We start from the raw sequence: 26,456 nt of genomic DNA on the forward strand, positions 1-26,456 counted from the left end.
TTCAAAATGAGCTTCAGACACTTGCTAAGCTGTGTGACCCTGGGCAAATCAATTAACCCTGTTTGCCTCGGTTCCTCATCTGTAAAATGAGATGGAGAAGGAAATGGCAAACCACTTCAGTATCTGTCAAGAAAACCCCAAATAAGGTCATGAAAAGTCAGACCCACCTCAAACTATTGAACAACAAAATCTGTAGTGTTCCACGCCAATTGTTTCCTACTTCTACAAAGAGGGAAGGGAGATGTCCTATGTCTCTTGATGGAACCAAGCTTGGTCATTATAATTTATAGTATTCAATTTCAAGTGTTTCAAGTGTTGTTCTTTATATTAGGTACATTGTTTTTCTCTTCTGCCTACTCTGCTTCATTTCATATGCCTTCCTATCTTATTTTCTGAATTCATCATGAACATAATTTATTTTTTTCCATAAAAATATTTTATTATTATCCAGTTACATGTAGAGACAGTTTGCAACATTTGTTTTTTGTTTTTGTTTTTGTTTTTTAGTGAGGCAATTGGGGTTAAGTGACTTGCCCAGGGTCACACAGCTAGTAAGTGTTAAGTGTCTGAGGCCGGATTTGAACTCAGGTACTCCTGAATCCAGGGCCGGTGCTTTATCCACTGCACGACCTAGCTGCCCCAACATTTGTTTTTATAAGACTTATCGTTTCAATTTTTTCTCCTTTCCTCCCCTCCCTACCCTCCCTCCCCCATCCCCAAGACAGTAAGCAATCCAATACAGGTCGTATATGTACAATCACATTAAACATATCTCAGCATTAATTATGCTGTGCAAGAAGAATCAGAACAAAAAGGAAACCCCCCCAAAAAAGAAAAACAAAAAAATAGAGATAGTATGGTTCAATCTGCATCTAGATTCTATAGTTTTGGTTTTTTTTCCTGGCTTTGGAGAACATTTTCCATCATGAGTCCTTTGGAACTATCTTGGACCATTGTATGCTTAGAAGAGTCAAGTCTATAACAGTTGATCAACCCACAATGCTGTTGATACTGTGTAGAATGATGAACATAATTTCTTATAGCAGATTAATTAATATACCATTACTTTCAAGTACCACATCTTGTTTGCTCATACCTCAACCAAAGGGAATCTACTTTGTTTTCCATTCTTTGCTACTAAAAAGGTGTTATTAGAAATAAATTGGTGGGGGTAGCTAGATGGCGCAGTGGATAGAGTACCTGCCCTAGAGTCAGGAGTATCTGAGTTCAAATCCAGCCTCAGACACTTAACACTTACTAGCTGTGTGACCCTGGGCAAGTCACTTAACTCCAATTGCCTCACTTAAAAAAAAAAGAAAGAAAAAGAAAGAAATTGGTGGAAAAAAATTTTTAAAAAAGAAAGAAATTGGTGCATTTGTGGGGTCTTTAAAAAAAAATCATTGACTTCCATGGGCTATGAATCTTGCAGTGAAAGCTCTAGGTCAAAAAATATAAATATTTCAGTCCTTTTCTTAGCAGAATTTTAAATTGCTTCCCAGAATGGTTGGACCCATTCACAGCTCCACCAACAATGCATTAGTGTACACATCTTTCCATCAGTTTTCCAACACTGACTGTTCTCATCTTTCATCATCTTTGTCAATTTGCTTAGGTGTGAGGTAAAACCCCAAGGTTGTGTAAATTTGCATTAGTGCTTTGTAGTATTCTTTCATATCTTTGATAATAGTTTGCAAGTCTTCTTTTGAGAAATGTTTGTTCATATCCTTTGACCGGTTACCTATTAGGGAATGGCTTTTGTTTTTATATACTTTTCTTATTTGCCTAGTTATCTTAGTTGTAGAACCCTTATGAGAGATATTTAATAATTAGGCAAGACCTTCCTACATCTCTATGTATATGTGTTGCAAAGTCTTCATAAAATCTTTACAAATTTTAAAACTTAAATATATCAAATTTAGTATTAATTTAATACTCTGCATAGTATAACCAAGACATTTTGTGGACTTGTCTACAAAAAAAGAGTTGGATTATGGACACAAAAGCAAATCTCCTAGCTGTGTTCTCCTGGAGAGTATGGCTGGCCAATTTATCATCTTACAGCTGGGTTAAGGAGACAAAGAATAAATTGGGGGTGATAGGGAGTTGAAAGATGAATGAGGTTCACAAAATACTGAGAGAGGGAAGTACATAGTTAAGAGATTGATGAAGGCATGGTTAGTGGGGCACAGTGCCTGACTTGTTATTGGAACGTAAAAGGAACAAACACTGCAATTTTGGGTAGGTGTTTTACATTATCTTGCCTGGGACAGCATTCCTTTCCACAGGAACATATTTCCCCATGGTTTTTTCGTGTTAGCAATACCCAGTATACCCACACTTTGAAGTGATGTTAATCTCTCCAAAAGCACATGATTAGGTAGGCCAAGGGTCCTGCTTCCACAAGTCATTAAACTTAAATTGTATAAATTATAGAAACAGTCTGAATGGCATGGCAAGACAGATTTAATCAAAGTCCAGGGCTATTCTACAATTTCACACAAATGTTCTTTAAAATTTTGTGATAGAAAAACAAACAAAATGCACACTTCTATCCTGTGGCCAATAGAACAGCAGCCATGAAAGAAAAATTCAGGTTGCCTTTAAATGCCATTCAGAATTATTTTTCTTTCATACCTGCAACCTAAGTTATAATGCTTAAGGTTTAAAAATTACATTAGAACTTTGTGTGTGTTGGGGGGATCCCCACATATGTAATAAATTATATAGATTCCTACAACATAATTTTGTTTTCTATTACATATATATATATATAATTTTCTTTGCAAAGGTCTTTTCAGGCATTTCTATGGAAAAATCTATTTTACAGATCTGTCATTATACAAATACATATATACTCAACATGTGTGCATATATATGCATATATGTACTCATACATGTGTGTACAACACAGATTTACCTAAGATTGCATACATATGTATTTGTACAATATATGCACATGTTCTATAAGTGTGTATGTCTCAACATTCATGTGATAATCATATGTGTATATCATGTATATGTGATTATATATGTATATCTTTTATGATACGCATATTAATTATATGTGTTATACATATATGTGATTATATGTATTATGAGAAAATACTTATTAATAACAGATTTCTAGGAAAGATCTAGACATTGGCTTAGTTGCTATCTCCCCCTCATCCCAGAACGTTCAACCCCTGCCTGGGATGAGCCAAGGGAAACAAAAGGAATGCAGATTGATTCTTTTGCTTAGCTAGGGGAAGAAACACACCAAGACACAGGAATTTTGTATACTATTTTGACTACCCTTAAGTCATGTCAATCAATGGAACCAATGCTATAGCCAATTAGCTTAGATCAAGGTATGGCGACCTGCTTCTATCTAAGGAGGATAAAACCCCTGGCCACACCAGGGTCACCTTTTTATTTTTTTTGCTCTCTTCTTTTGCTCTCTTCTTGCCCTTTCTGCTCACTCTCTGGCTTAGGGGTATGCAGGCCTTGAGACCATGTTCTGTCTCTTCCAGAGTTTCTAGGACTTTTCTTCCTACCTCTGTGTGCTAACTGCCAGAGTGGTCAATTCTTTACTGGTATATATGATATTAATTAATAATAAATACTGCCAAAACAGGTGCAATAGCCATTAATATATAAGTAGTAATAATTTTAGGAAATGAAGTTTAGCAACAAATAATTTTAAAAGCACAGTATATATGAAATTATATGCATATACATGTATATATCTTGTGTACATGTATATATGTCTATGTAGGTGTGCATACATGTATGTCTAGACTTGTGATTTCATTGATTTGGGTTTTTTTGTTTTTTGTTTTTGGGGGGTTTTTTTGCAGGGCAATGAGGGTTAAGTGACTTGCCCAGAGTAACACAGCTAGTTTAAGTGTCAAGTGTTTGAGGCTGGATTTGAACTAATGTCCTCCTGAATCTAGAGCCGGTACTTTATCCACTGTGCCACCTAGCTGCCCCCATAATTTCATTCATTTGAAAAAATTTTATTTGGTAAAAAAAAATACTCTTTACCAATGAAAAATCAAAAATATTCTGTGACTTGCCTAGGGAGTAAGATGCCCTCTTAACTGATTCGTCAGGGTCATACATACATATAACCATCATGAGTAAGGAGTAGGCCTTCAACTAAGGTCCTTCTGACTCCCAAAGCAGCTCTCTATGCACTACCATACACTGCCTCTTTTTAGTAAGTAAGTGAGTTTTAAAAGACTTGCTTTATAAATGAGGAAGTTGAAACAGAGAGAAGGAAAGCAAATTTACTGAAATCCCACAGCAAGTTAATGGCAAAGCAGGATTTAGAACTTGAGATATCAGATTATTAATCTCTTGGTTACCCCAATTATCTCCTGTAGATTTGATGGAAACCACTAGGGAAAATGGAAGATGATTGGAAACTGTACTCTGGATTTGAAAAAGATATCAAACAAAGGGCAGCAAGTAAAATCTTTCTAGATATCTTAATTTTATTCTTCTCCATCACTGCCAATAAGTGCCCTTCTTTCTCATAGCTCATCTTGAAAAATTCTACTATTTCAATTAAATTCCACAAATATAATCCTTGCCTTCAAGAAATTTATAATCAAAGGGGGGGAGAGGGAGATAAGTATACAAATAAATGTATGTATGTGTATATGTATGTGTGTATGTATGTATATATAAGTATACAAAAAAATATAGGAAAGAGTAGAGACTCATACAAAGTTCCATTGAAATTCCAAGGAGGAAGAGATCATTTTTTACATGGGAGGCTCAGGGGAAATGTATTGGAGAACATGGGACCGACCTAAATTGGGCATTTAGAAAAGAGAGATTTTTAAAAGACAGAGTTGAAGGTGAAAATAAATTTTTGTTTTTAAAATAATAAACATTTTTATTTAAATTTCTGAGTTCCAAATTCTATCCCTCCTTCCTTCCCTCCCTACCGCCCCCCACTCCTCCTTGAGGTGGTAAGCAGTTATAGGTTATACATGTGTAATTATGTAAAACATCACCATATTAGTCATTTTGTATAAGAAAACTTGAATAAAAGAAAAAAATGAAAGAAAGTGAAAAACAGCATGCTTCAGTCTGTGTTCAGTCAATATCAGTTTTCCTTTGAAGGTGGATAGTATGCTTTATCATTAGTCCTTTGGGATTGTCTTGAATCATTGTATTGCTGAGAATAGTTGTCATTCATAGTTCTTCATCAAACAATATTGCTGTCTCTGTGAACAACATTCTCTTGGTTCTGCTCACTTCACTGTAATCAGTTCATACAAGTCTTTCCAGGTCTTTCTGAAATCATCCTGCTTGTCATTTCTTATAGTACAATAATATTCCATCACAATTAGATACCACAGCTTGTTTAGCCATTCCCCAATTGATGGGCATTCCTTTGATTTCCAGTAAAAAGAAATTATTTCCAAGCATGGCTCCCATGCAGAAAGGAAAGAACAAGACAAGAAAAGGGGGCAGTGAGTAATATGATTTAATAGTAACAGAGTATTGCAAAGTCAGTCAATAAGCCTTTATTAAAGGCTTACTATATCTCAAACACTACACTGTGAACTAAACATATAAAAGAAGCTTTTACATACTTATCTGAGCCTCAAAAAGCAAACCAACCAACCAACCTCTGGGAGGAAGGTAGTGAAAGTATTATTATGCCCATATTACAAATGAGGAAACTGAGTCTCAGAGAGATTAAATGATTAGTCCATGGCTATATGACTGATAAGTGGAATTTGTAGTTTATCTAAATGTGATAATGGGAATGGAAGAAGCAATCTAATCAGATCATTGAATTAGAATGATCATGAGGGCAATAGGGTGAAAGATGGATTGGAAGTGGGAGAAATTGGTAATGAATGGGTAAATCCGTTAGGCAGCTCTATTATGACATTTCAAGCCATAAGTAATAAGGCTTGAAATGGTATGGTGTCAGGGATATTAAGGAGAACATAAATTCAAAAGATATTGCAGGGGTAAAGTGATGGGACTTTACAGTTGCTGAAATATGAAGGCTAAAGGAGAGGGAAAAGTTGTGTTTTTTTTTAAATGTTTTTAAGCCCAAGTGGATGGGCATAATAACAAATCACCTGAATTTAGTTACGTACTTGCTAACACATAGATGGCTTAGCAATGAATGAAATGTCCTCTATTAATCTTCATGGGGAAATCTATCAATAATTATACTTTAATCTTTCGATTTTACCAGATAGAAAAATAAAATGTCCATAAATCTCCCAAAACAGGAATCAAATGCAGCTAATTTAATTATCAGTAAGTAAACAAAGTGATTCTTCCTTTTAAAGGTACTTGAACACATTCATAATTAGCTGATTAAACCACCACACAAATAATTATTCAATATTAAGAAGAGAAAGAGAAGGAAAGGAAAGGAAAAAAGACTGAACATTACTAGTTACAAGCACACTGCTCCTGGCTAGAAAGGTAATTGTTCATTAAGGGCAAGTAGAATAGAGAAAAAATAATGGGAAAGCATAAAATTATCTAGTTGCCACTTCTATAGCTCAATTGACCAACATTTTGATATAATTTACAAGGATTTGCCATCCACTTACCAAAAAAGCAGCACTATCTTTTCCCTACCTACTCTTTTTTTTTTTTCCACTCAAAAACTTTCTTTAATACCAGGTAGTGCTTCAACCCAAACAGACCACACACACGTGCACACACCTTTACTGAAGAGGTCCCAAGGAAGGCTGGGTCATGCATTAAGTGTGTTGGGTGAGGACTTTGGCATGACCTAACAGGGGTTCAGGTATGAGGAAAAATGGCCCCAAATGAAGCACAGCCCCCTCCCCTCTTCCTCACTGAGATCCCTCAATGGCAGTGGAACAAGACATCAATGCCATAGCAATGAGGAGGCCACAAGGATCCTGGGGGGTAATGGAAGGATTTGGTTTCTTTACAGTATTACAAAATGTGTTTAAGAAGGAAAAAAAACCCAAAACCCAGCCCTGGCCTGCCAGCAGCAGCCTATTCATAAGCTGGAGCCACGGGACCTGCTGGAGACCTGAGCACAGGGGACAAGTGTTGGTTTATGACTGGTGTTGAGAAGACCTTGGGGCTCCCCAACTCCCTGATCCCCTGCAAGGAAGCAGCTGAGCCTGAGGGCCACACTGCATGTGCCCAGTGAGACCAGGAGCTGGCTAGATAGTGCAGTGAAGCTAGTCATCGGGCTGGGGCCTACTTTCACAGGAGGAGGAAAACAAAAACTCCCATCTTCTTCAATGTAAAGCAACACGACTGATTATCTGCAAACCCTCAACTCAGTTTTTTTTTTTTTTGAGAACACTGTCCTTAAAAGTTTTGCTAAAGTTTGAAGTGTGGGGAAGCAGTTCAGCTTTTCTCTTCTCCCCATTTCTAGCCTGTCCGTGTTTTCCATCGTGGAAGGACATTTCTAACTGCAAGGCAGAAGTATCTGTTGTGAGACAGCTTAGAGAGAAAGGGCCATATATATATACATATATATACATACACATATATATATATATGTGTATATATATATATATATATATATATATATATATATACATACATGGCTCCACAGAAAGGGTCATCAGTTTCCTTTCATGCTGATATCCTCTTCCTTCAGAGCAAACTTTCTCCTCAACACCTCGGAAATGAGGACAGCAGGGTCTTCTTCCTTCATCAAGCTCCGATTCAGGTCTTGGCTCTGCTTCATCCGGTGAATATCCTTCAGGATGCCCATCATGTCTGCAAAGCTGCTAGCCTTTGAGAGAGACACACAGTCCTCATCTTCAGCCAAGCTGCAGGCAGCTTTGGAGTCAGTTTTACAACATTCAGAGCTGGCAGAACAAAGTATGGGAACCGATGGAAGCTCAGGACCTTCTAACTCAGCCTCCTCTGTGATGTCACTAATGACAAAGGAAGTTGTAGAGTGGAATGAGGATCCAAAACAAGGTAAGGGAGAAGAGACATTGGAACTTCCTGAAGATAAGAAATCTGGTGTTAATGAAGCCGAAGCTGCATCTGCTGCCACAATCTTGGCAATCTGGCTGCGTAGGTGACTTAACTCATCTTGTAGTTCAGTGGTTCGGCTGAGGGCTGGTAGGCCAGGCTTCTTCAAGGCCAGGAGCTTCTCCTCCTGCCCTCGAAGGTTGGGCACTGAGGCATTGCGCTGCATGACGAACAGTGGGCTGGGCTTCCACTTATGCCGCAAGGGCCGGGTGTCACTCCTGACTCGAGCATAGGTTTCCTCTTCATCTGCTGCTATCCAGGCAATATCAGCCAAAGTAGGGACAGGGGGCACATCGCTCAGATATAGGTCAGAGACGTTGGGCAGTGTCTGAAAGGATGCCCGAGGACATGGCTTCAAGGGCAGGTTAGTCCCAATCCTCCTCACTACGCTTCTAGCAGCTCCATGTGGTTTGTTCTGCCAGAGTGGGATAGTGGAATCCGTTTCCATCTCCGGTATCACAGCTGGCTCCCACCTGCCAGGGCTTGGAGGGCTTCTTCATGTCAGGCCATCTTTGGGAACAGCAGGTCTCTCTAACTCACGCCTCCTCCTCCCTTAATCGCCCGGACGCGGCCCCCCCTACCTACTCTTTAAAGACAGTACCAACAGAATAGATTTAGAATCCTTCCCCCCAGGATTCTACCACCGGGCAGTCAAAGCACTCATTTCCTTAAAGCCAAACTCCAAGAGTCTTGTCTCCCCCAATAAAACTATAACTTCCTTGAGGGCAGGAACAACATCCTCTACTTCTATTGTACTCTTCACAGGAACAATAGGACATCGAATATGCTCAATAGACACTTGAGTCAGTAAAAAAAAAAATTGAATTGACTGGAAAGGAATGAAAATAATAAAATGATAAAGAATTTTACTGTATTGGACTGAATTAATCTAGTTCAATTGTATACCCTTTTCAGAATACTGCTTCTTTGTAGCTCTATCCCGTGGAGAGTGGGAGGTAACATATGTTTTGAGGTTTTTGGCATTGGTTACAACGTTTGACCTGTGACACCCTTTCCAAAGTTAGATCTTGTGAGAGGTGAGTAAAAAGGGATTACTTGTTTGTAGGGGAATTCTATTGTTGCCCCTCCTTTGCTCACCTACCTCCCCAGGGGAACTCATTCTTTCTCTGCCTCTTACTCTTTTCCCTTCAATTTGCCTCTGTAATGGTTTCCCCAAAAAGAGGGTGACTGCTAAAACTAACTACTCTCACAGTCCTAGGGGTGACCCTTATTATTGACTATCTCTACTAAAATTGTGGTTCATGAGCCCTAAGTAGTGAATTTAACATTAAGAAATCAGCCACTATTAATTAACCTTAACCAAAACATAAACTGAAAATGCAAAGTAAATACATAATATTTACATAATATTTCAACCATAAACTCAGATCATGCTCTCTTACTAATGCACATTAATATTCATGGGGAGAATGGGCATATACCTAAAATTCCAGCCAAGTGAGACTCACTTGTAGGGAATACATGTGACCAGGGCAACTTACAACTCCAGAAGTTTAGACTCCAGTATATTCTTTATGTCTCAGTAATTGTTCATAAAAATTCAATGATTTTTGTCTAAAGATTGGCAAAACCCTTTCCAACTCTGCTCCTTTTCATTATTCTTTTTCCTCTACATCTCAGAAGTGATAAGTGGTAACTTCAGAGAAGTACCTTTTCTTCATATTCTTCTTCTTCCTTCTCTTTTTTTGCCAGCTGAATATACCTGGTAACAAGTAATAATGGAGGGGGGGGGGAGGAGGAAGGGAGGGAGAGAGGGAGAGAGGGAGAAAGAGAGAGAAAGAGAGAGAGAGAGAGAGAGAGAGAGAGAGAGAGAGAGAGAGAGAGAGAGAGGAGAGAGAGGATCTCTCTTTAACAAAACTCTGGGGGGCAGCTAGATGGGTGCAGTGGATAAAGCACCGGCCCTGGATTCAGGAGTAGTACTTGAGTTCAAATCCGACCTCAGACACTTGACACTTACTAGCTGTGTGACCCTGGGCAAGTCACTTAACCCCCATTGCCCCACACAAAAAAAGCTCTGAACTGAAGTCTCTTTTTTACTGCTCTGTTTTCCTGGTCCTCCCCTGTGAAAGATTTCACTTTCTCTTATAGTTAGTAACTAAATTATCATCTTCTGTCCTAAAACCATAATCAGGTAAAGTACATTTGTCCTAAAATCATAAAATAGTTCTAGTGTTCCTATTTATCCAGTCATTAACCTCAGAGTTATCTAATTATTCATATGCCAATGAATCATAGAAACACAAGACACTGAAGCAGACTTTGTCCTTTGTTCCCTTCAAAGTTCTGTATGTCATCTGCAAATGAGCAACTGTTGTTTCAAAACACTGAGGCAGACTTAACTCAACAACTGTTTTCTCAGAACACTGAATATAACTTAGGCCCTAGACAAATGAGCTGTCAAAATCTCCTCCATTATCTCATGTTTAGGTATTGAGTCTTACTTTAGAACTTACACTCCATATAGAACAGAGATAACACGATGAAGATAGAAATAAATATAATGGTCATGGAGAGCATTTATCCAAATTAAGGAGTCTTTTGACTGAAAAATTACAAATCCTATACTTCATCTCATAACAACACAATAATAGGGTCAAATTCAAAGGAGCCTGTATGCATTCATTTATTGACCATCGGCCCTAGGAGACTACAAACATTTTGTCTTCATTTTATGAATGAGGATAAAAAAGGTTTAAACTTAACAAAGTTAAATGACTATCCCAGTGGTAGAGCCAGGATTCAAGTCCAGGTTTTGGGTGGGAGGGTTATTCCAAGTCTCTGGCTCTTTCCATACTATCATGTCTTTTATCTCAATGTGCTTAATGGTATAGTTTAGAAAGGAGAAAGGCATTTTGAACACTATTTGACTTATAGGAAAACTAAGTCATAGAGTAAGAAATAGAAGTTATCAAATTTGGTATCATAGGACCAGAGTTCAAATTCTAATTCCATTACTCGCTACCTATGTGAAACAAGTTACCTAAATTCTCTAGACCTTAGTTTTCTTATCTTAGTTTCTTGGGGGAGGGGGATAGATTAAATTCTAAAATCTCTAAATCTATAATCCTATTGTAGTAGAAACTGCATTGGACTAGGAATCAAGAGATTTGGACTCTAATCCTAAATCTCATATAGCATCCAAATCCAACAAGCATTTATTAAATGCCTACTATGTACCAGGCACTTATAGAGATATAAAGAAAAAACAGAGTTGGAGGGGAGCAGTATTTGTTCTCAAGGAGTTTATAGGGGGAGTGCGGAGGAAGGGAAACAACATATGAATAGATAAGCACACACTTGATTATTTGAGGGAAGAAAGTGTTGACAACAAAAGGGTCCAGAAAGGATTGCCATAAAACGGGCATCTCTCTGGGTTTATTTCCTTGTCGATAAAGTGAGGGAATTATCTTTAAATTCCATTACAGATTCAGCATTGTATTATTCTAAGTAGTTTACCCTAGGTCACCACAAGTAGTACCCAGGGATTGAGTCAGGAGTGGAACTCACCACACTGTCTCCCTCCCAGTGTCCTCTGCTCTCCATTAGGCAGGATTGCCTGAGATAAAAGCATTTCTGTAGAGACTTGGACTCATTATGCAGTCTCATACTCTCAGTCTGTAACAATGTCTTGGGTTTCTTTAATAGCATTATCAGTATCACAAGATGATAGTGCCCAGAGCCTTAGTGCTTTTTCACTTTAAGCACATCAGCAAAAATGTTAGGTTTTTTATTGTTGTGTGTTTTTTGTTAAAGAAAAGTCTCCATGGAAAGAAATCCTGATACTCAAAAAAATGGTACATGACATGCTGAATATACATAATTGGAATGGAGACATTTACTCTGTGGAGATTAGAGAAGGAGGCAAATTAATTGAGAAAGAAGTGGAAAGGGGAAGGTAGTAAAAAAAAGTAACAAGACAGAAAGAGAGGGATAAGAAAAGAGAGTAGCTAGAGAGACAATGGAAGACAGAGAGAAGAGAAAAAATATTGTAGAGCTAAAGATAAGGAGAAAAGACAGAAAGTGAGGAATTAAATAGGAGAGAGAAACAGGAGGAAGTAAGGAAAGGTGAAAATGTAAAGAGATTTAGAGGAAAGAGATAAATAAAGGAGAGAAGGGAGGAAGAGGAAGACAGAAACAAGAAAGAAAAAAGGATGCAAAAAAAAAGGAAGACATAAAGAACACACAAGGGACAGGAGTCGTGAGGACAGGGGATTATTTTCATCTTCTGTGAGACAGATTTGCTGCTTCCTTCTTGGTTGTTTAGTGTCTTGGCTAAAAATAATTCCACTGAATGGTGTCCCAGGGACAAGGGGATGAAAGGAAATGTGATACTTTTGCAGAAGATTCAAGCATGGAAATGTTCACAATCGCATGCAAAATGGCTGTACTGGAACCCAAGCTGTGGAGCTCAAATTTTCACATCATCTCTTGAGTTGGGTTGATGCTACCCCAAAACTATTGGCCATATTCATTTAGTGAAGCACACTTCCTTAAGCTCGCTGCCTTCTGAGGAGCTTGATTGGTTGTTCTAAGGGGGATTTGTTCTCTCATTAATGGAATGGCACTTTTATTATTATTATTATTACCTTCACTTCCCCCAGGTTTGGGGGACGTTTATTTTTTTTAACAAAAATGGTTATGACCATTGAATGGGGGATGCCTTCCGAATATCCCAGCTATGAAATATAGAGAGCTGCAGGAAGGGGTGTTGGGTATCTAATATCCTGTTACCAAAGGATCTTGAATATAAAAAAAAAACAAGATGGAAAGGTGCTCTGGAGGGAGAACTAATACAAAACCAAAACAAAACAAACACAACTTATACAAAGAGAACACACATTTATTCAGCATCCACCATGTGCAGAGAGCACTATGCTTGGGGAGATACAACACCTAAATAAGATATTGGTTATGCCTTCAAGGAGTTTATAGTCAACTAGAGGAAAAGGCAAAAACTCTAACATATAATATCACCTGATGAATCCTTTAGAGATTTGCCAAAGTGATATGAAAGATCTGAGGAGGGTGGTAATTATTAACCATTGTTCTTTCAGCTTACACTGTCACATCCGACTGTATGCATTGTTGTTGGGTTTTTTTGTTCTTTATTCCAATTCATTTAAGTCTTTGAATAAATCTCTCTAATCATCATTTCTTACAACAAAGTAATATTTCATTATTTTCAGGCACCACAACACACTACAACATATCTACCCATTCCCCAAAGGGAATCTTCTTTTTTTTTCAATTTTTTACCACTAAAAAAACAGTATAATAAATATCTTGGTTATGTGTCAGTGTTTTTCTTTCTGTCATTGACCTCTTTGCTGTATAGTCCTAGCAGTGGGATGTCTAAGTCTAGGGGTATAGACATTTAAAAGTCACCTTCTTAGCAGAATTTCAAATTGCTTTCCAGAGTGGTTGAGCCTATTCATAGTTCTACCAACATTTCATTGAGTGTGCCTGTCTTTCCATCATCTTTTGTTATCTTTGTCAATTTCCTGGGCTATTTTGGTTTGCTTTTGTTGTTGTTTTTATTATTAGTGATTTGGAGCATTCTTTAATATATTTGGTATTAGTGTGCAATTCTGGGGGCAGCTAGGTGGTGTAGTGGATAAAGCACTGGCCCTGGATTCAGGAGGACCTGAGTTCAAAGCTGGCCTCAGACACTTGACACTAGCTGTGTTACCATGGGCAAGTCACTTAACCCTCACTGCCCTGCAAAAAACAAACAAACAAAAAAGAATTGTTCATATCCTTTGACCTACTGATGTATTGGGGAATGACCTTTGGTCTTATATATTTCTGTTAATTGCCTAGATATCTTGACTATCAGACCCTATCAGAAATATTTGCTACAAGGATGTTTCCCAGTTTTATTCTAGAACATGCAAAAGATTGTCAATTTCATGTAGTCAAAACCTTTATAAAATTTGCAATTGTTTTAGATGAAATTTCTCTTTCTCTCTCTTCTGGCATCTGTTAGTAATACAGAAATGTTGATGATTTTTGTGGATTTATTTTGTATCCTGCTGCTTTGCTGAAGGATTTTCTCCATATTCTTTGTAAACCATCATAGTATCTATAAATAGGGATATTTTCCTGCTCTTTGCTTATTTTTATTCTTAGTTTCTTTCTCTTGTCTTATTAGCTAATAAGCATTTCTAGCACTATGTCAAATAATAGTGAAGGTGGGGGAGAAAACTTTGCTTTTACTCCTAAACTTATTGAAAAAGCTTGCAGTATTTCTCCATTACAAATAATGTTTGCTTTTGGTTTCAGATGAATGCTTCTGATTATGTTTTGTAAAAGGGCCATGCTATGGTTTTTAGTGTTTTTGACATAAATGAGTGCTGGATTTAGTCAAAAGCTTTTTCTGCCTCTATTTAAAAAATAACAACATAATTTATGAGATCCTACCTGAGTTTGGATCCTGACTCAGAAACATAATAGTCGTGTGATTCTGGGTAAATTACTTAACCTTTCTATATGCCCCAGTTTCCTCACCTATAAAATGAAAGAGTTGGGCCTGATGACCTTCTAAGATACATTCCAGTTCTAAATCTATGATCTTTTGATCCTATAATTGATTTTATTTTTTGCAGTCACCTCTCTCCATCGTTTGGTTAGGAATTCGTCCCCTAGCAATAGCTATGAAATGGAGCCGGATGCAGGCAAACCTTCAAATCTGCATCCAGGTTGGAACAGCTGTGTGGCTGTTCCCCAGATGTGTGTGGTGTGGCAGCTTCAGAGATGACTTCCCAAGTTTCCATTTTTGTATAGGAAATGTCACTGACATGTTAGAGATACTCATTCTCTCTTTGGGGGAGTCAAAGTTTGGGGAGCAGGGAGCCTGTTATCTCCACTTCTTGATCTATGCTCTAGTATCTGAACACAGTAATTTGCTTATAGGCTAAGGGAGTATGTGACAGGACTTTTCCCCTTGTTTACCTGATAATTGCTAATTATTGGGGGGGGGGTTGCTTGGCTAGTTTTAGAGAGGAAAGCAAGAAGTAATCAATAACACACATAGGATACAAGTCAGTTAACTGAGATGTGAATCTTCTTCCCAAGAAGTTCTATCTTCAGTAATCTGGCAAGTGTCAAGAGACTAACCTTGAATTATTGTTCTTATTGTCTTGAAAGTCTTTGGGATTCTGAAAATGAAATACAACTCAATGTCTATAGGAAAGAGGAGGACAAATGACTAGTATAAAAAGATTCTGACAAAGGAATAAACCAAGTTATTCATTGATATGGTCATATATAAATCTGTATTTATATACATCCCTTCAATATTCATTCATTTACATTCCCCAGGGTAAGGAAGGAGAGCATTCATATTATAAAATCCTAAGAAGTAAAATAAGTCCTTATGCCCATAATTAACAGAGGTATGTAACTAGATGGAGGAGCATGTGGAATGTTAGGCCTGAAGTCAGGAAGACCTGAATTCAGATACAGCCTCAGACACTTAGGGGCTATGTGACCCTGGACATGTCATTTAACCCTGTTTTCCTCAGTTCCTCATCTGTAAAATGAGCTGGAGAAGGAAATGCCAAGTCACTCCAGTATCTTTGCTAAGAAAACTTCCAAATGGGGTCATGAAGTCAGACACAACCGAAACAACTGAACAACATGGAACTAGATACCAGGCACTATGAAAAATTCTGCCTCAGTGAAACTGTTATTAACCCTAACATGTTATTTTGAAGTGTGACTCCTTCTAGAAGGATTTGTATTTGGAGAGGGTTAAAGGTTTAGATGAAGGAAGGAAACTCTAACTTTAACATCAGCTAAATGAAGGGAAAATATTAGGAGAGAAAAGAGAAATGGAGCCTTCAATGGAGCCTCTGAAACCAAATTATACAAGTTACCTCTTTCTAGGCCTAAGCCTGGTGCTTGAACTCTCCTGGGACCCTCAAGGGAACCTCAGGGGATTCTCAGGATAGAAAGAGGCTGCCTGCTTGGGCAAAAGGAAGAATGAGAGAAAACAAGCATTGTGAAAAGTCCCAAGTCCCTCACCCCAACTTCCATACATTCTTTGAGCCCTGGTTCAAATGTCACTTCTTCCCTGAAGCCTTCCTTGATCCTTTTAACTGAAAGGAATTTTTCTCTTATCTGATCACCTGGGACTTTATACTTCTTATGGCTGCTTCATATATTCTAATCTGTATTGTATTTATTTGTAGCCTGAAAGCTCCTTGTGACAAAATGACTACCATCAGGACTTTTAAAATCCCCTCCAGAGTTTAGCATTGTACTTCACACAGTAGGCTCTTAGAGAGTGTGGTTTGAATGACACTTTAAAAGCATGAATGATGCCACTATCATGTTAATAAATTGTATGGCAGAAAATAGGCCCTTCAGGGAATGGACAGGACAGGTATGTTTTATGAACAAGGGCCAAAGATGAAAAGGGTGGGTCCAGACAAGGTGATACACTGGGGGACCTTTATTAGCTGGAGTGTAGCTTGAAGGTCCCGGGCACCTGTCACAGGGGAAGAGAGCCATTAATAAAAAGAAAGGTGGGTGATCAAAAATGGGCTTAAACAATTTCCCAAGTTTTTCCTAGGCTTGTGGTGCTAAGTTCTGTGTGCAAACTGAATGGGAAACTTAGCCCTTGAATGCAGGAAACAGTGTCCTTTCCTGTCACTATTTTACTTTTAGCAGTCAGTTTTAACTTTTAGCTAGTCAGAGCACTGACTTTAGATGCATTTATCAGGTCTTTGAGCTGAGAGCTTAAAGCCATCCTCATTTGGGATGCTAAGCTTTTTATCTGTTTTCCCCTCAAAGCTCTGCAGCTCACTTTAAAGGCCATAGTGCCTTCTGAAAGACAAAAGAAACCTGAATTCTCCAGTGCCAGTGACAGAAGAAAGAAGGGTCCCAAGAATAACATCAGGAAAGTTCCAAATGTTTAGAGAAAGCTCCTTCCTTATGAAAAGGATTGGGAAAACAAGACAAAAGCCTGATGTTTGGGGTTCTTGTATCAGATGGATTACTGGGGAAGAGGATGGGTCTTCTTTCAATCTAAATAGCAGAAACGTAGTTAGTGCCTCTTGGGGTAGAACTCTATTAAGACAACATATTACAAGAGAGACAAGCTGGAACTCATCCAATAAACTCATTCAGATGGCTAAATATTTTTGCAATTTTTTAAGGGATTTTAAAATTTGTCTTTAAATAGTCTTTTATAATTGTAGCTATATAAGTATTGAGTGTGCTTTGTTAGGTTAATTTGCAGCTATTTTATGCATGTGGAGCTATTTTTGAATGAGACTTCCCTTTATAATTTCCTTCTGCATCTTGCTATATTATTATTGCTTTAAAGAAATGCTATTGTTTTGTCGGTTTATTTTGTATTTTGCTACTTAGTTGAAATTCTTTAATTACCTTAGTTTCTCTGGAGTTTTCTAAGTAAAACAAATCTTTTCTCCATTTTGCCTGTGTTTATGCCCTTTCTCATTGGTATGCCAGCAATTCTAGAATTATGTCAAATTATAATGGGTAAAAGGGACATTCTTGCCTTACTCCTGTATTTATTGGGAAAGCTTCTAGACTTTCACCATGGTAAATATTAGCTGTTGGTTTTAGATATATACTTTTTATCACATGAAAATGACCATTCTTCCCTATGCTTTGAAGTTTTTAATGTAAACTAGTCTTCTAAACTGTGATGCTTAAAATCTAGATTGTGTGATCTCCTTAAATGAAAAAGCTTCAGTACCAGTCTTTGGACATTAAACATAAAGCATCAGGAAAAAAAATATTCAAACATGTTGCCCTTTAAAATGGACTGGTTTTTCTCCTGAAGCAAGGCTTTTAGAGGCTTAAAGCAAGGGAGATTAGGCAAATGAGAGAATGTCAGTGAGGGGAGGTAAGTGAAAGTCTACCAAATTAGCCAGCTGGTGGCCAAACTAGGGAGGGTGGGAGGGTCCTTAAGGTCCCTTCATGATCGCCAAAATGTGTCAAAGACTTTTAAAAATGTATTGATATAATCATGTGACTTGTTTTAATATGGTTGGTTAGGACCTGAGAGCTTATCTAGTTCAAGTGCATCACTTCATACCAGAATCTAGCTCCAAAGAGCTTAACATCTTCATTAAAATTACTCAAAGAACAGGGCCTTTTCTACAAATCTCTTATATAGATTTTCTTATTCAACCTAATTCAATGTATTCATATTAGTAAAGAAAAATTAATAAAGGCTGTCTTCCAGGATATGGGAATGTCTTTGTTATCCAATATTAGATATATAATAGTATTTATTAAAACAAGATTCTGCTTGTGGTACAGATTCAATTTAATTCAACAAATATCTATCAACCACATGCTATGTACAAAGCACTAAGATAAGTTCTAAAGAAGACAAATCTTAGAAAAAACAAGATCTCTTCCCTTAAGGAACTTATGGTCTAGTAAGTGGATTAGATAGATATGAACATGCTTTGTTATGATACACAATGATAAGTAGATTAGAAAATTATGAGTAAGACACTTTATGAGGTCTGGTAAGATGATGCCAGAACTATGATTAGAATTTATGTTTTCTGACTTTAATGCTCCTTCTATGACACCAATTACCCCGCCCCCATGATAGGTAATTATACAGAAAGAAAACAATAAGCCATATCAAATGTTATATTATTAGTACACTCTTAGAGTATTTGATAGTATTAATGAGGTGATTTGATTTTAACAGGAAAGTGTTTCTTTTATTGGGTACTGATACTTTTTTCTTTTACCACCCAATACATTGTAACAGTGCTCCCTTCCCACCAAATTGCAGAAGTCTTTGCAACACCAGGTTTAATGTGGGGGTATTTAGGGTAACTACAATTATACATACAAAAATGAGTCCCTATCTATCACCTTTTCTACCAGCAGACCAAGCAGAAACCATAAATCAAATAGCAAAATATTTAATTAAGCTAGAATAGCAAAGTAAATAACAAGGGAAAAATCAAACAGTAGAATCACTCTATCCTCCTCCCCAACTTATGTGGAAGATACAATCTCTCTCATACTCCTACACTAGTGGGAACACTTCCCAGACAATTTATGTTCATATTCCTAGCAATTGGCTATGACTGTCTTCTATACTCCATCAACACAACTGCCATTCTCTTGGCCACTGAAAGTGTAGTTTGATGTTTCTCTACTGAACTGTTACTCCCATCTGTTGGAGTTATTAACTGCTGCTGCAGCTGCTTTTTTCATAAAAGGAATGTTATCTTTTGTGTGACTGCTCCAGGCCATTATGCCTAGGGCCTAATCAACACATTTTCACATCTTTTGTTAATCAAACCTACAACAGTTCAGTAATACCCAGGAAACTCTGAAGACCTTTTCCCACTCTATTGCTCACCTTCTGAGATGAGTGAATTTCTTTGAACACATATCATGTCTGTCAGCTAGCAACTCAAACATAAAAATTGCCTTGAAGCCTCAAGGAGTAACTCAGTAACACTAGTGGAAGAGAGCCAAACTTTGCCTTGCATTCCTCCTGCTATGGAAAAGATCCATGTCTTTCTTGTTTCCTGCTTTACTTCTATAGTCTACCAAAGTAAATGTGGACTTGGAATATCTGTCCAATATGTCAAACTAGTTTCCCATTTACTTCTTAGCAGTCCAAGTTCCAGATCCCTCAAACCTTAACCTAAAAGTCAAAATACCCTTCATCTAAGCAAAGAAGTTGAATACCAATCTACCACTGAGGTCACAGTTCCCCAAGAAGGATAACTAAGTGTTTGGACTTAACACAGACCCATTTTTATGGCATACTCCAAAGTTTTTATTGCTTCTTCTGCTTTGTGTCATCTGAGCTGACTGGCAAAGAGGACAAGCCCATTTTTACAAGAAATAGTCATATTTAAACACACATATACACAGAGCCAAAGTTATGACAGTTTACAGCTTCCTGGAGTCATTTAATTGGATTTCTCTTCACAACCAGCTTCAACTGGCTTGCAACAAGAACCATTACATAAAAAGTCAAAATTTGATTTGGAAAGAATATCTTAGTCCCCCAGGCACTTGGTTTCTGTCCCGCCTTCTATAAAGAGCACTGTGTTTGGAATCAGAAGACCCCACTCTGACATTTTCTATTAATGGAACCTTGAATAAGTCATTTCCTCTCCAAAAACAAAAACCTCCATAGGAGAAAGAAACTATCTATGGCTCTTGTAAATAGATCACTCCCTGGTGTAGTTGCTACCATCCTCTCCATTGCCCACTATGGTACCAAGACTTCCCTAGCTCTCCCTGACCTTGAAAGAAATTAAAATCCTTTTTTCAAACTGACTGAAATATGGTAAGGTTAAAGAATGCATTTGATTATTGAGATAAAAAGTAAAAAATAAAAGATACAAAACTAAAGGAATCAATAAGGTGTGGAATTGTTTGATTAATCCTGTTGTAACATCTAAGGATGACTTCTAGGTTTAGCTGTGAATGCTTGGCCTTTTTTTTTTTTTTCCTTTTAGAGTGTTTTCTTTACAAGCAGTCTTGCAAATAAACATAAAATTGACCAGCTTACCAAAATTCTACAAAGGGCTCACCTTTCAAGCTACAAAACTCAGAGCTTGGTGCAGCCAGTGCTTGGCTTTTGGTAACAGAAAAAGCCCTGAATTTAAGAGTCAGAAAACCTGGGCCTAAGTACTGTCCTTGATACTAGCTGTGTGATCATAGACCTTGCTTTGAAATTCAGTTTCCTCATCCATAGAATAGAGATGGTTTTGGGGACTTTTAAAGTGATTACACTTATAAAGTATCCTCCAAAAATGTGCACTTTTGTTCCCATTGTTTTAATGATCTGATAAGGCAATATTAATTAGGGGCAGCTAGGTGGTGAGATGGATCTGGAGTCAGGTAGACTCCAGATTTAAATCTGACATCAGATACTGACTAGCTGTGTGACACTGGGCAAGTCACTAAATCTCTGCTTGCCTCAGTTTCCTTAACAATGAAGATAATAATAGTACTTACCTCCCAAGGTTGTTGTGAAGATCAAATTAGATAATTATTATAAAGCACTTAGAACAATGCCTGGCACATAGTAAACAGTATATAAATATTAGTTATCATCATTATTATTGATGTAGTATTAGAGTCCCCAAACCCAGCCCTAATCACCACTTAATGCCACTTAAATCAAAAGGTCTAAATATTAAGTCATAACTGGATTCAGATAAACAATTGTATGAGTATAGGTTTTAGCTGAAAAATTATACAACAATTCACATTAAAAAAGATCTGGAGGTTTCAGTGAGCCACCAACTTGATATGAGTTAACTGTGTGATATATCAGCCAAGAACACTCACTCAGTCTTGGGCTATATTAAGAAAGGCGTAAAGTCCAGGAATGAGGGACGTGACAGTCCCATTGTATTCTGGCTCTGACTGGTTCAGACCATGCCTGCAATATTGTGTTCCATTCTAATAGAGCTACACATTTTAGAAAAGACACTACCAAACTGGAAAGTGGTCAGTGGAAGGCAGCTAAGATGGGTATGGGTACAGGAGATGAGGACAAATAATGGTGAAAGAACAGGAGATATTTATGTTGGAGAAGGAAGAGTTAGGGGAACATTTGACTATTTGAAGGCCTGTCATATGGACAAGGGGTTCTTCTGTTTAGCCCTGAAGAACAGAAGTAGCAGTACCTCCCGCTTGCACCCTAGCTAGTAGAAGTTAGAAGGGATACAGTGCAGAACAGCGGAAAGGCCATTGGCAATGTAAAGACTACTTTCATAATGATTATGATTGTCCAAAAGCTCAATGCTCTGCCTCAAGAGGGAGCAGGTTCTACTTCATGTGGAGGTTTGTCAGGAAGTTGTTGGAAGGGACTCTTTTTTCAAGTACAAGTTGAACCATTGTGGTGCAGTAGACTCTGGAGTCATCTCTGATACCACCTGTGTGAGCCTGGGCAAATCTCTTAACTTTCTGGGGACACAGTTTATTCAATAGTAAGATGACTCTTGAACTTGATGGCCTCTGAGATTTCTTCTAGCTTTGTATCAATGATCCCTTGACCTGGCCAACTTGCTTACTGACAGTGTGGCATTGGAAAAATTATAGACCTCTATGGACTCTGGTTTCCTTATCCATACAACATGGAGGCTGCTCTAGATCAGTGGTTCAAATAGAATTCAAATAAAAACAGGAGCTACTAGACCATACCCATATTGACTTAAAAGTCACATGTTAATATTAACTATTTTGTTGTATTTTTATTCATTTTCCATTTCCATTTTCATCTGGTTCGGGATATATTGTTGTGGGCCACATGTTTCACACCTCTACTCCAGACAATCAGCTCTCAGGGCTCCACTCTCAGAAATTATTGGGAACCCTAAATGTCTTTGGTTTATATCAATTATGGCTGTTGGCATCTACTATGTAAGAAATTAAAACTGTTTTTAAAAGTTTATGAATTCATTTTTACAAAGCAATAATGAATCCATTGTATGTTGACATATTTTTATGAAAACCACTATATTTTCCAAAACAAAAAATGAGTGAGGAGTGGCATTGTTTTACACATTTTTGCAAATCTTTTTCTTATCTGGCTTAATAGAAAACAGCTGTGTTCTCTTATCTGGTTCTGTATTCAGCCGCTTACAATCTGTTGTTTTAGTTGAAATATATGGAAAAACCCCAGCTTCACATAGATATATAGTTGAAAAGGGGAGGAGTATTTTATCAGGCAAATAAAAAAAATAATAATATCTTAGCACTATCATGAAAATAGTTATGACCTCAAGAAGCTCTTGAAAGGGTCTCAGGCACCCCCAGGACCACATTTTGAGAACCATAGATCTAGGGCATCTATAAAGTATCTTCTGTAGTTGTTCTAAATTCTTTCTTCCATGTTTCCAGGACCTCTAAGACTCTTTCCAATCCTAATAATTATTCAACTCTGAGCTATCCTGAGGAAAACTCAAAAGAAATTTTTTTTTCATACCCTATGCACTGTGTAGGACTAAAAGGAAGTGTGTATATAGAGATGGGTGGGTGGGTGGATGGATGGATGGATGGATGCATGAATGGATGGATGGATGGCTGGCTAGGATTCAAGAGACCTATAAGAGTCTTGGCTCTTCCACTTGCCCCATCTGAGCCTCAATTTCCTCACAGATACATGCAGCTAGACTATGTGATCATTCAATAGAGGTTCAGCACCATTGCTGCATCCTCACAGCCATATACCACACTTCATAATTTACTGAGAAAATTGAAATCATTCTCAATGAACTCCATTGTATATATTTCTCTTTATCTCAAAAGCTTTGGACAGCATTCCCTATTCTCTTGTCCTTTACTCCATCCTCTCATGAAGAGGTAGCCCTGCTCCTGGCCAAGGCCAATCCTTCATACATGTATCCTTGACCAAATCCCTTCTTGTCTTCCTATCATTATTCCCCTTTTCCCTGCAAAAACAAACAAACAAAACAAAAAATCAAACAAAAAACCCATAATCTTCATTATCTTCCTATCTATTGATTCCTTCCCTATTGCCTACAAACAGGCCTAAATCTCTTCTCCTTAAAAAAAAAATAACCTCACTAGATTCCACCATCCCTGCAAGTTACTGTCCTATATCTCTCCTCCCTTTCACAGTCAAACTCCTTGAAAAAGCTGTTTGTGTCTTGCCCTGCAGGAAAGTGGGTGGGGAAAGGGAAAAGGGGGGAGAGGTGAAGGAAGGGAGGGCAGTTTGGAAGAAGGGGCAGTAAAAAGCAAAACACTTTTGAGGAGGGATAGGGTGAAAAAAGATAGAAAATAGAGTAAATATCAAGGGGAGGGAATAGGATGGAGGGCAATACAGTTAGCAATAGTAATTGTGAAAGAAATGATGAGCAGGATGCTATCAGAAGGATTTATGAAAAATGCTATCCATCTACAGAGAAAGAACTGATGGTATCTGAATACAGATTGAAGCATATTTTTGTTAGTTCCTTTTTCTAAAGGTATTTTGTCTGTTTTCATTCACAACCTGACTAATGTGAAGATGTTTTGCATGTCTGCACATGTATAACTTATATTGGATTGCTTGATTTCTTAGGGTGGGGAGGGAGGAAGAAAATTTGGAACACAAAGTTTTTAAAAATCAATGTGAAAAATTTATTTTTACATGTAACTTGGGGAAAATTCTAAATAAATAAATATATAAACAAATGAACAAATTAATAGATGAATGAATGAATAAAAAAGAAAAAGCTCTTTGTACTCACTGCCTTCACTTCCTCTCTTTTCTAAAACTTCTGTCTTCCAACCTCATCACTCAATTGAAACTGCCCTTTCCAAAGCCACAAATAATCTTTTAGTTAATAAATCTTATGACCTTTTCTCAATTCTTATTCTTTTTTGACTTCTCTGTGACATTTGACACTATTTACTGTCCTCCTCTGGATTCTCTTTCCTATCTAGTTGTTGTATTTGTTTTGTTTTGAAATGTTTTGGTGATACTGTGCTCCCTCCCCCTCCTCCTCCTTCTCCTCCTCCTCCTCTTCCTTCTCTTCTTCCTCCTCCTTCTCCCTCCTCCTATTTCCATAACTCCTTCCCAGCCTCCTTTCCTGGATCATCATCTACAGTATCCCTCTTAAATGTGGTTGACTTTGTCCCAGACCCACTTCTCTTCTCTTTCTACCCATATAGATGAGTGACCTCAACAGCTCAAATGGATTTAATTATTACCTGTATACTGATGACTCTCAGGTCTTTTTTTTTTTTAATTTTGAGATCTTACAGGAAATATTTATTGTTTCACAGATACTCAGTGTTCTCTCTTAAAATTCATTAGCCTCACATGACATATATTTTTAATTAGCTCTGTAAAACAACACACATATATATATGTATGTATGTATGTGTTGGTATATGTGTGTGTGTGTGTATTAGTAAAAGATAAATTACGCTTTAAATAGATATCCTAAGTGCACTTCCTATTTATTCCTTTAAATATGGGGAAAAACTTAAATCTCATGTTATTTGAAAAACAGTTGTAGAAGTCAAACAGTCCTGGTTCCATTTCTTTTTTCCTTTTCCTTTTTTTTTATTTTAGAATTTTATTTTCCCAAATTACATATAGAATATAAATTTTGACATACAAAATTTTGAATACAATTTTTAAAAAACTTTGTGTTCCAGCCTCTCTTCCCCCACAAGAACTCAAACAATTCAATATAAGCTATATATAAGCAGTCATGCAAAACATTTCCACACTAGCCAGATTGTGAAAGAAAACAGACAAAAAACAAATCTTTAGATAAAGGAACTAACAAAAAAAAATTACGCTTCAATCTGTATTCAAATACCATCAGTTCTCTCTCGGTAGATGGAATGCATTTTTCATAAGACCTTCAGAGTTGTCTTGTATCATTGCATTGCTGAAAATAACCAAGTCATTAACAACAGATCATCTCAAATTATTGCTGTTATTTTATATACAGTACATTTCATTTTGCATCAGTTCATGCAGGTACTTCCAGGTCTTTCTGATAGCATTCTTCTCATCATTTTTTATAGTAAACTACATTTATATAGTACTTTAAAGAGATATTTCCTTACAATAAACCCATGGGTTGATTATTGCAACAACAATAATAGATAACATTCATATAGTTCCTTGTACCTAACAAAGAATTTTCTTCACAATAGCCCAACAAAGTAAGGACCATATGTTTTGCCATCCTCCTCCTCCTCCTCCTCAACTCTCATCATCATCAATCCTCAGCTTCTTCTTTCAGTCCTCCTCCTCATCAGTCAATCCTCATCTTCCTCCAATCATCATCAATCCATCGATCCATCATCATCATCTTCTTAATTTACTCTTGCCTCTGCTTCAAAATTTTTCACAATTACTATTGTTAACTGTTTCCCTCCATCCTCTTCCCTCCCCATGATATTTACTCTATTTTCTATCTTCTTTTACCTTATCCCTCCTCAAAAGTGTTTTGCTTCTGACTGCCCCCTCCCCCAATCTGCCCTCCCTTCATTCACCCCTCCCTTCTTATCCCCTTCCCCTCCCACTTTCCTGCAGAATTATATGAATCACTCCACCAAATTCAGTGTGTATGTTATTCCCTCCTTGAGCCAACTCTGATGATATTAAGGTCTTTGAGCCAATTCTGATGAGTGTAAGGCTCATTCACGGCCCCACTCCTTCCCCATCTCTCCATTATTCCTAGCCCACATAAATCTGAGCTCTAATTCTTCTTGTTTTTGTTTTTTTGTTTTTTTTAGTGAGGCAATTGGGGTTAAGTGACTTGCCCAGGGTCACACAGCTAGTAAGTATTAAGTGTCTGAGGTCGGATTTGAACTCAGGTACTCCTGACTCCAGGGCCAGTGCTCTATCCACTGTGCCACCTAGCTGCCCCCTGAGCTCTAATTCTTCATCACCAACCACTTATTACACATTTCCAACCAGGTGTCTT

The 26,456-nt window shown here is 37.5% G+C and overlaps 2 protein-coding genes across 5 annotated transcripts in view; one reads left to right on the plus strand and one right to left on the minus strand.

Annotated features, from left to right (window-relative positions):
- CACNA1C (calcium voltage-gated channel subunit alpha1 C) overlaps positions 1-26,456 on the plus strand; it is an 833,272-nt gene that overhangs the window by 445,299 nt on the left and 361,517 nt on the right.
- Positions 6,702-8,573, minus strand: LOC122727990 (mitochondrial fission regulator 1-like). 4 transcript variants are annotated; one of them, XM_043965958.1, is made up of 2 exons: positions 7,559-8,573; positions 6,702-7,484 (listed from the first exon to the last, which is right to left on the minus strand). In XM_043965958.1, exon 1 carries the CDS (start codon positions 8,447-8,449, stop codon positions 7,580-7,582), a length of 870 nt encoding a protein of 289 aa, XP_043821893.1. In that variant the 5' UTR covers positions 8,450-8,573; the 3' UTR covers positions 6,702-7,484; positions 7,559-7,579. The 4 variants fall into 4 exon arrangements, with proteins under 4 accessions (XP_043821893.1, XP_043821894.1, XP_043821892.1 ...); XM_043965959.1 differs by having other exon boundaries at positions 6,702-7,480; positions 7,539-8,573; XM_043965957.1 differs by having other exon boundaries at positions 6,702-7,476; positions 7,533-8,573.

Source organism: Dromiciops gliroides, chromosome 5, assembly GCF_019393635.1.
Source record: "Dromiciops gliroides isolate mDroGli1 chromosome 5, mDroGli1.pri, whole genome shotgun sequence".
NCBI lineage: Eukaryota > Metazoa > Chordata > Mammalia > Microbiotheria > Microbiotheriidae > Dromiciops > Dromiciops gliroides.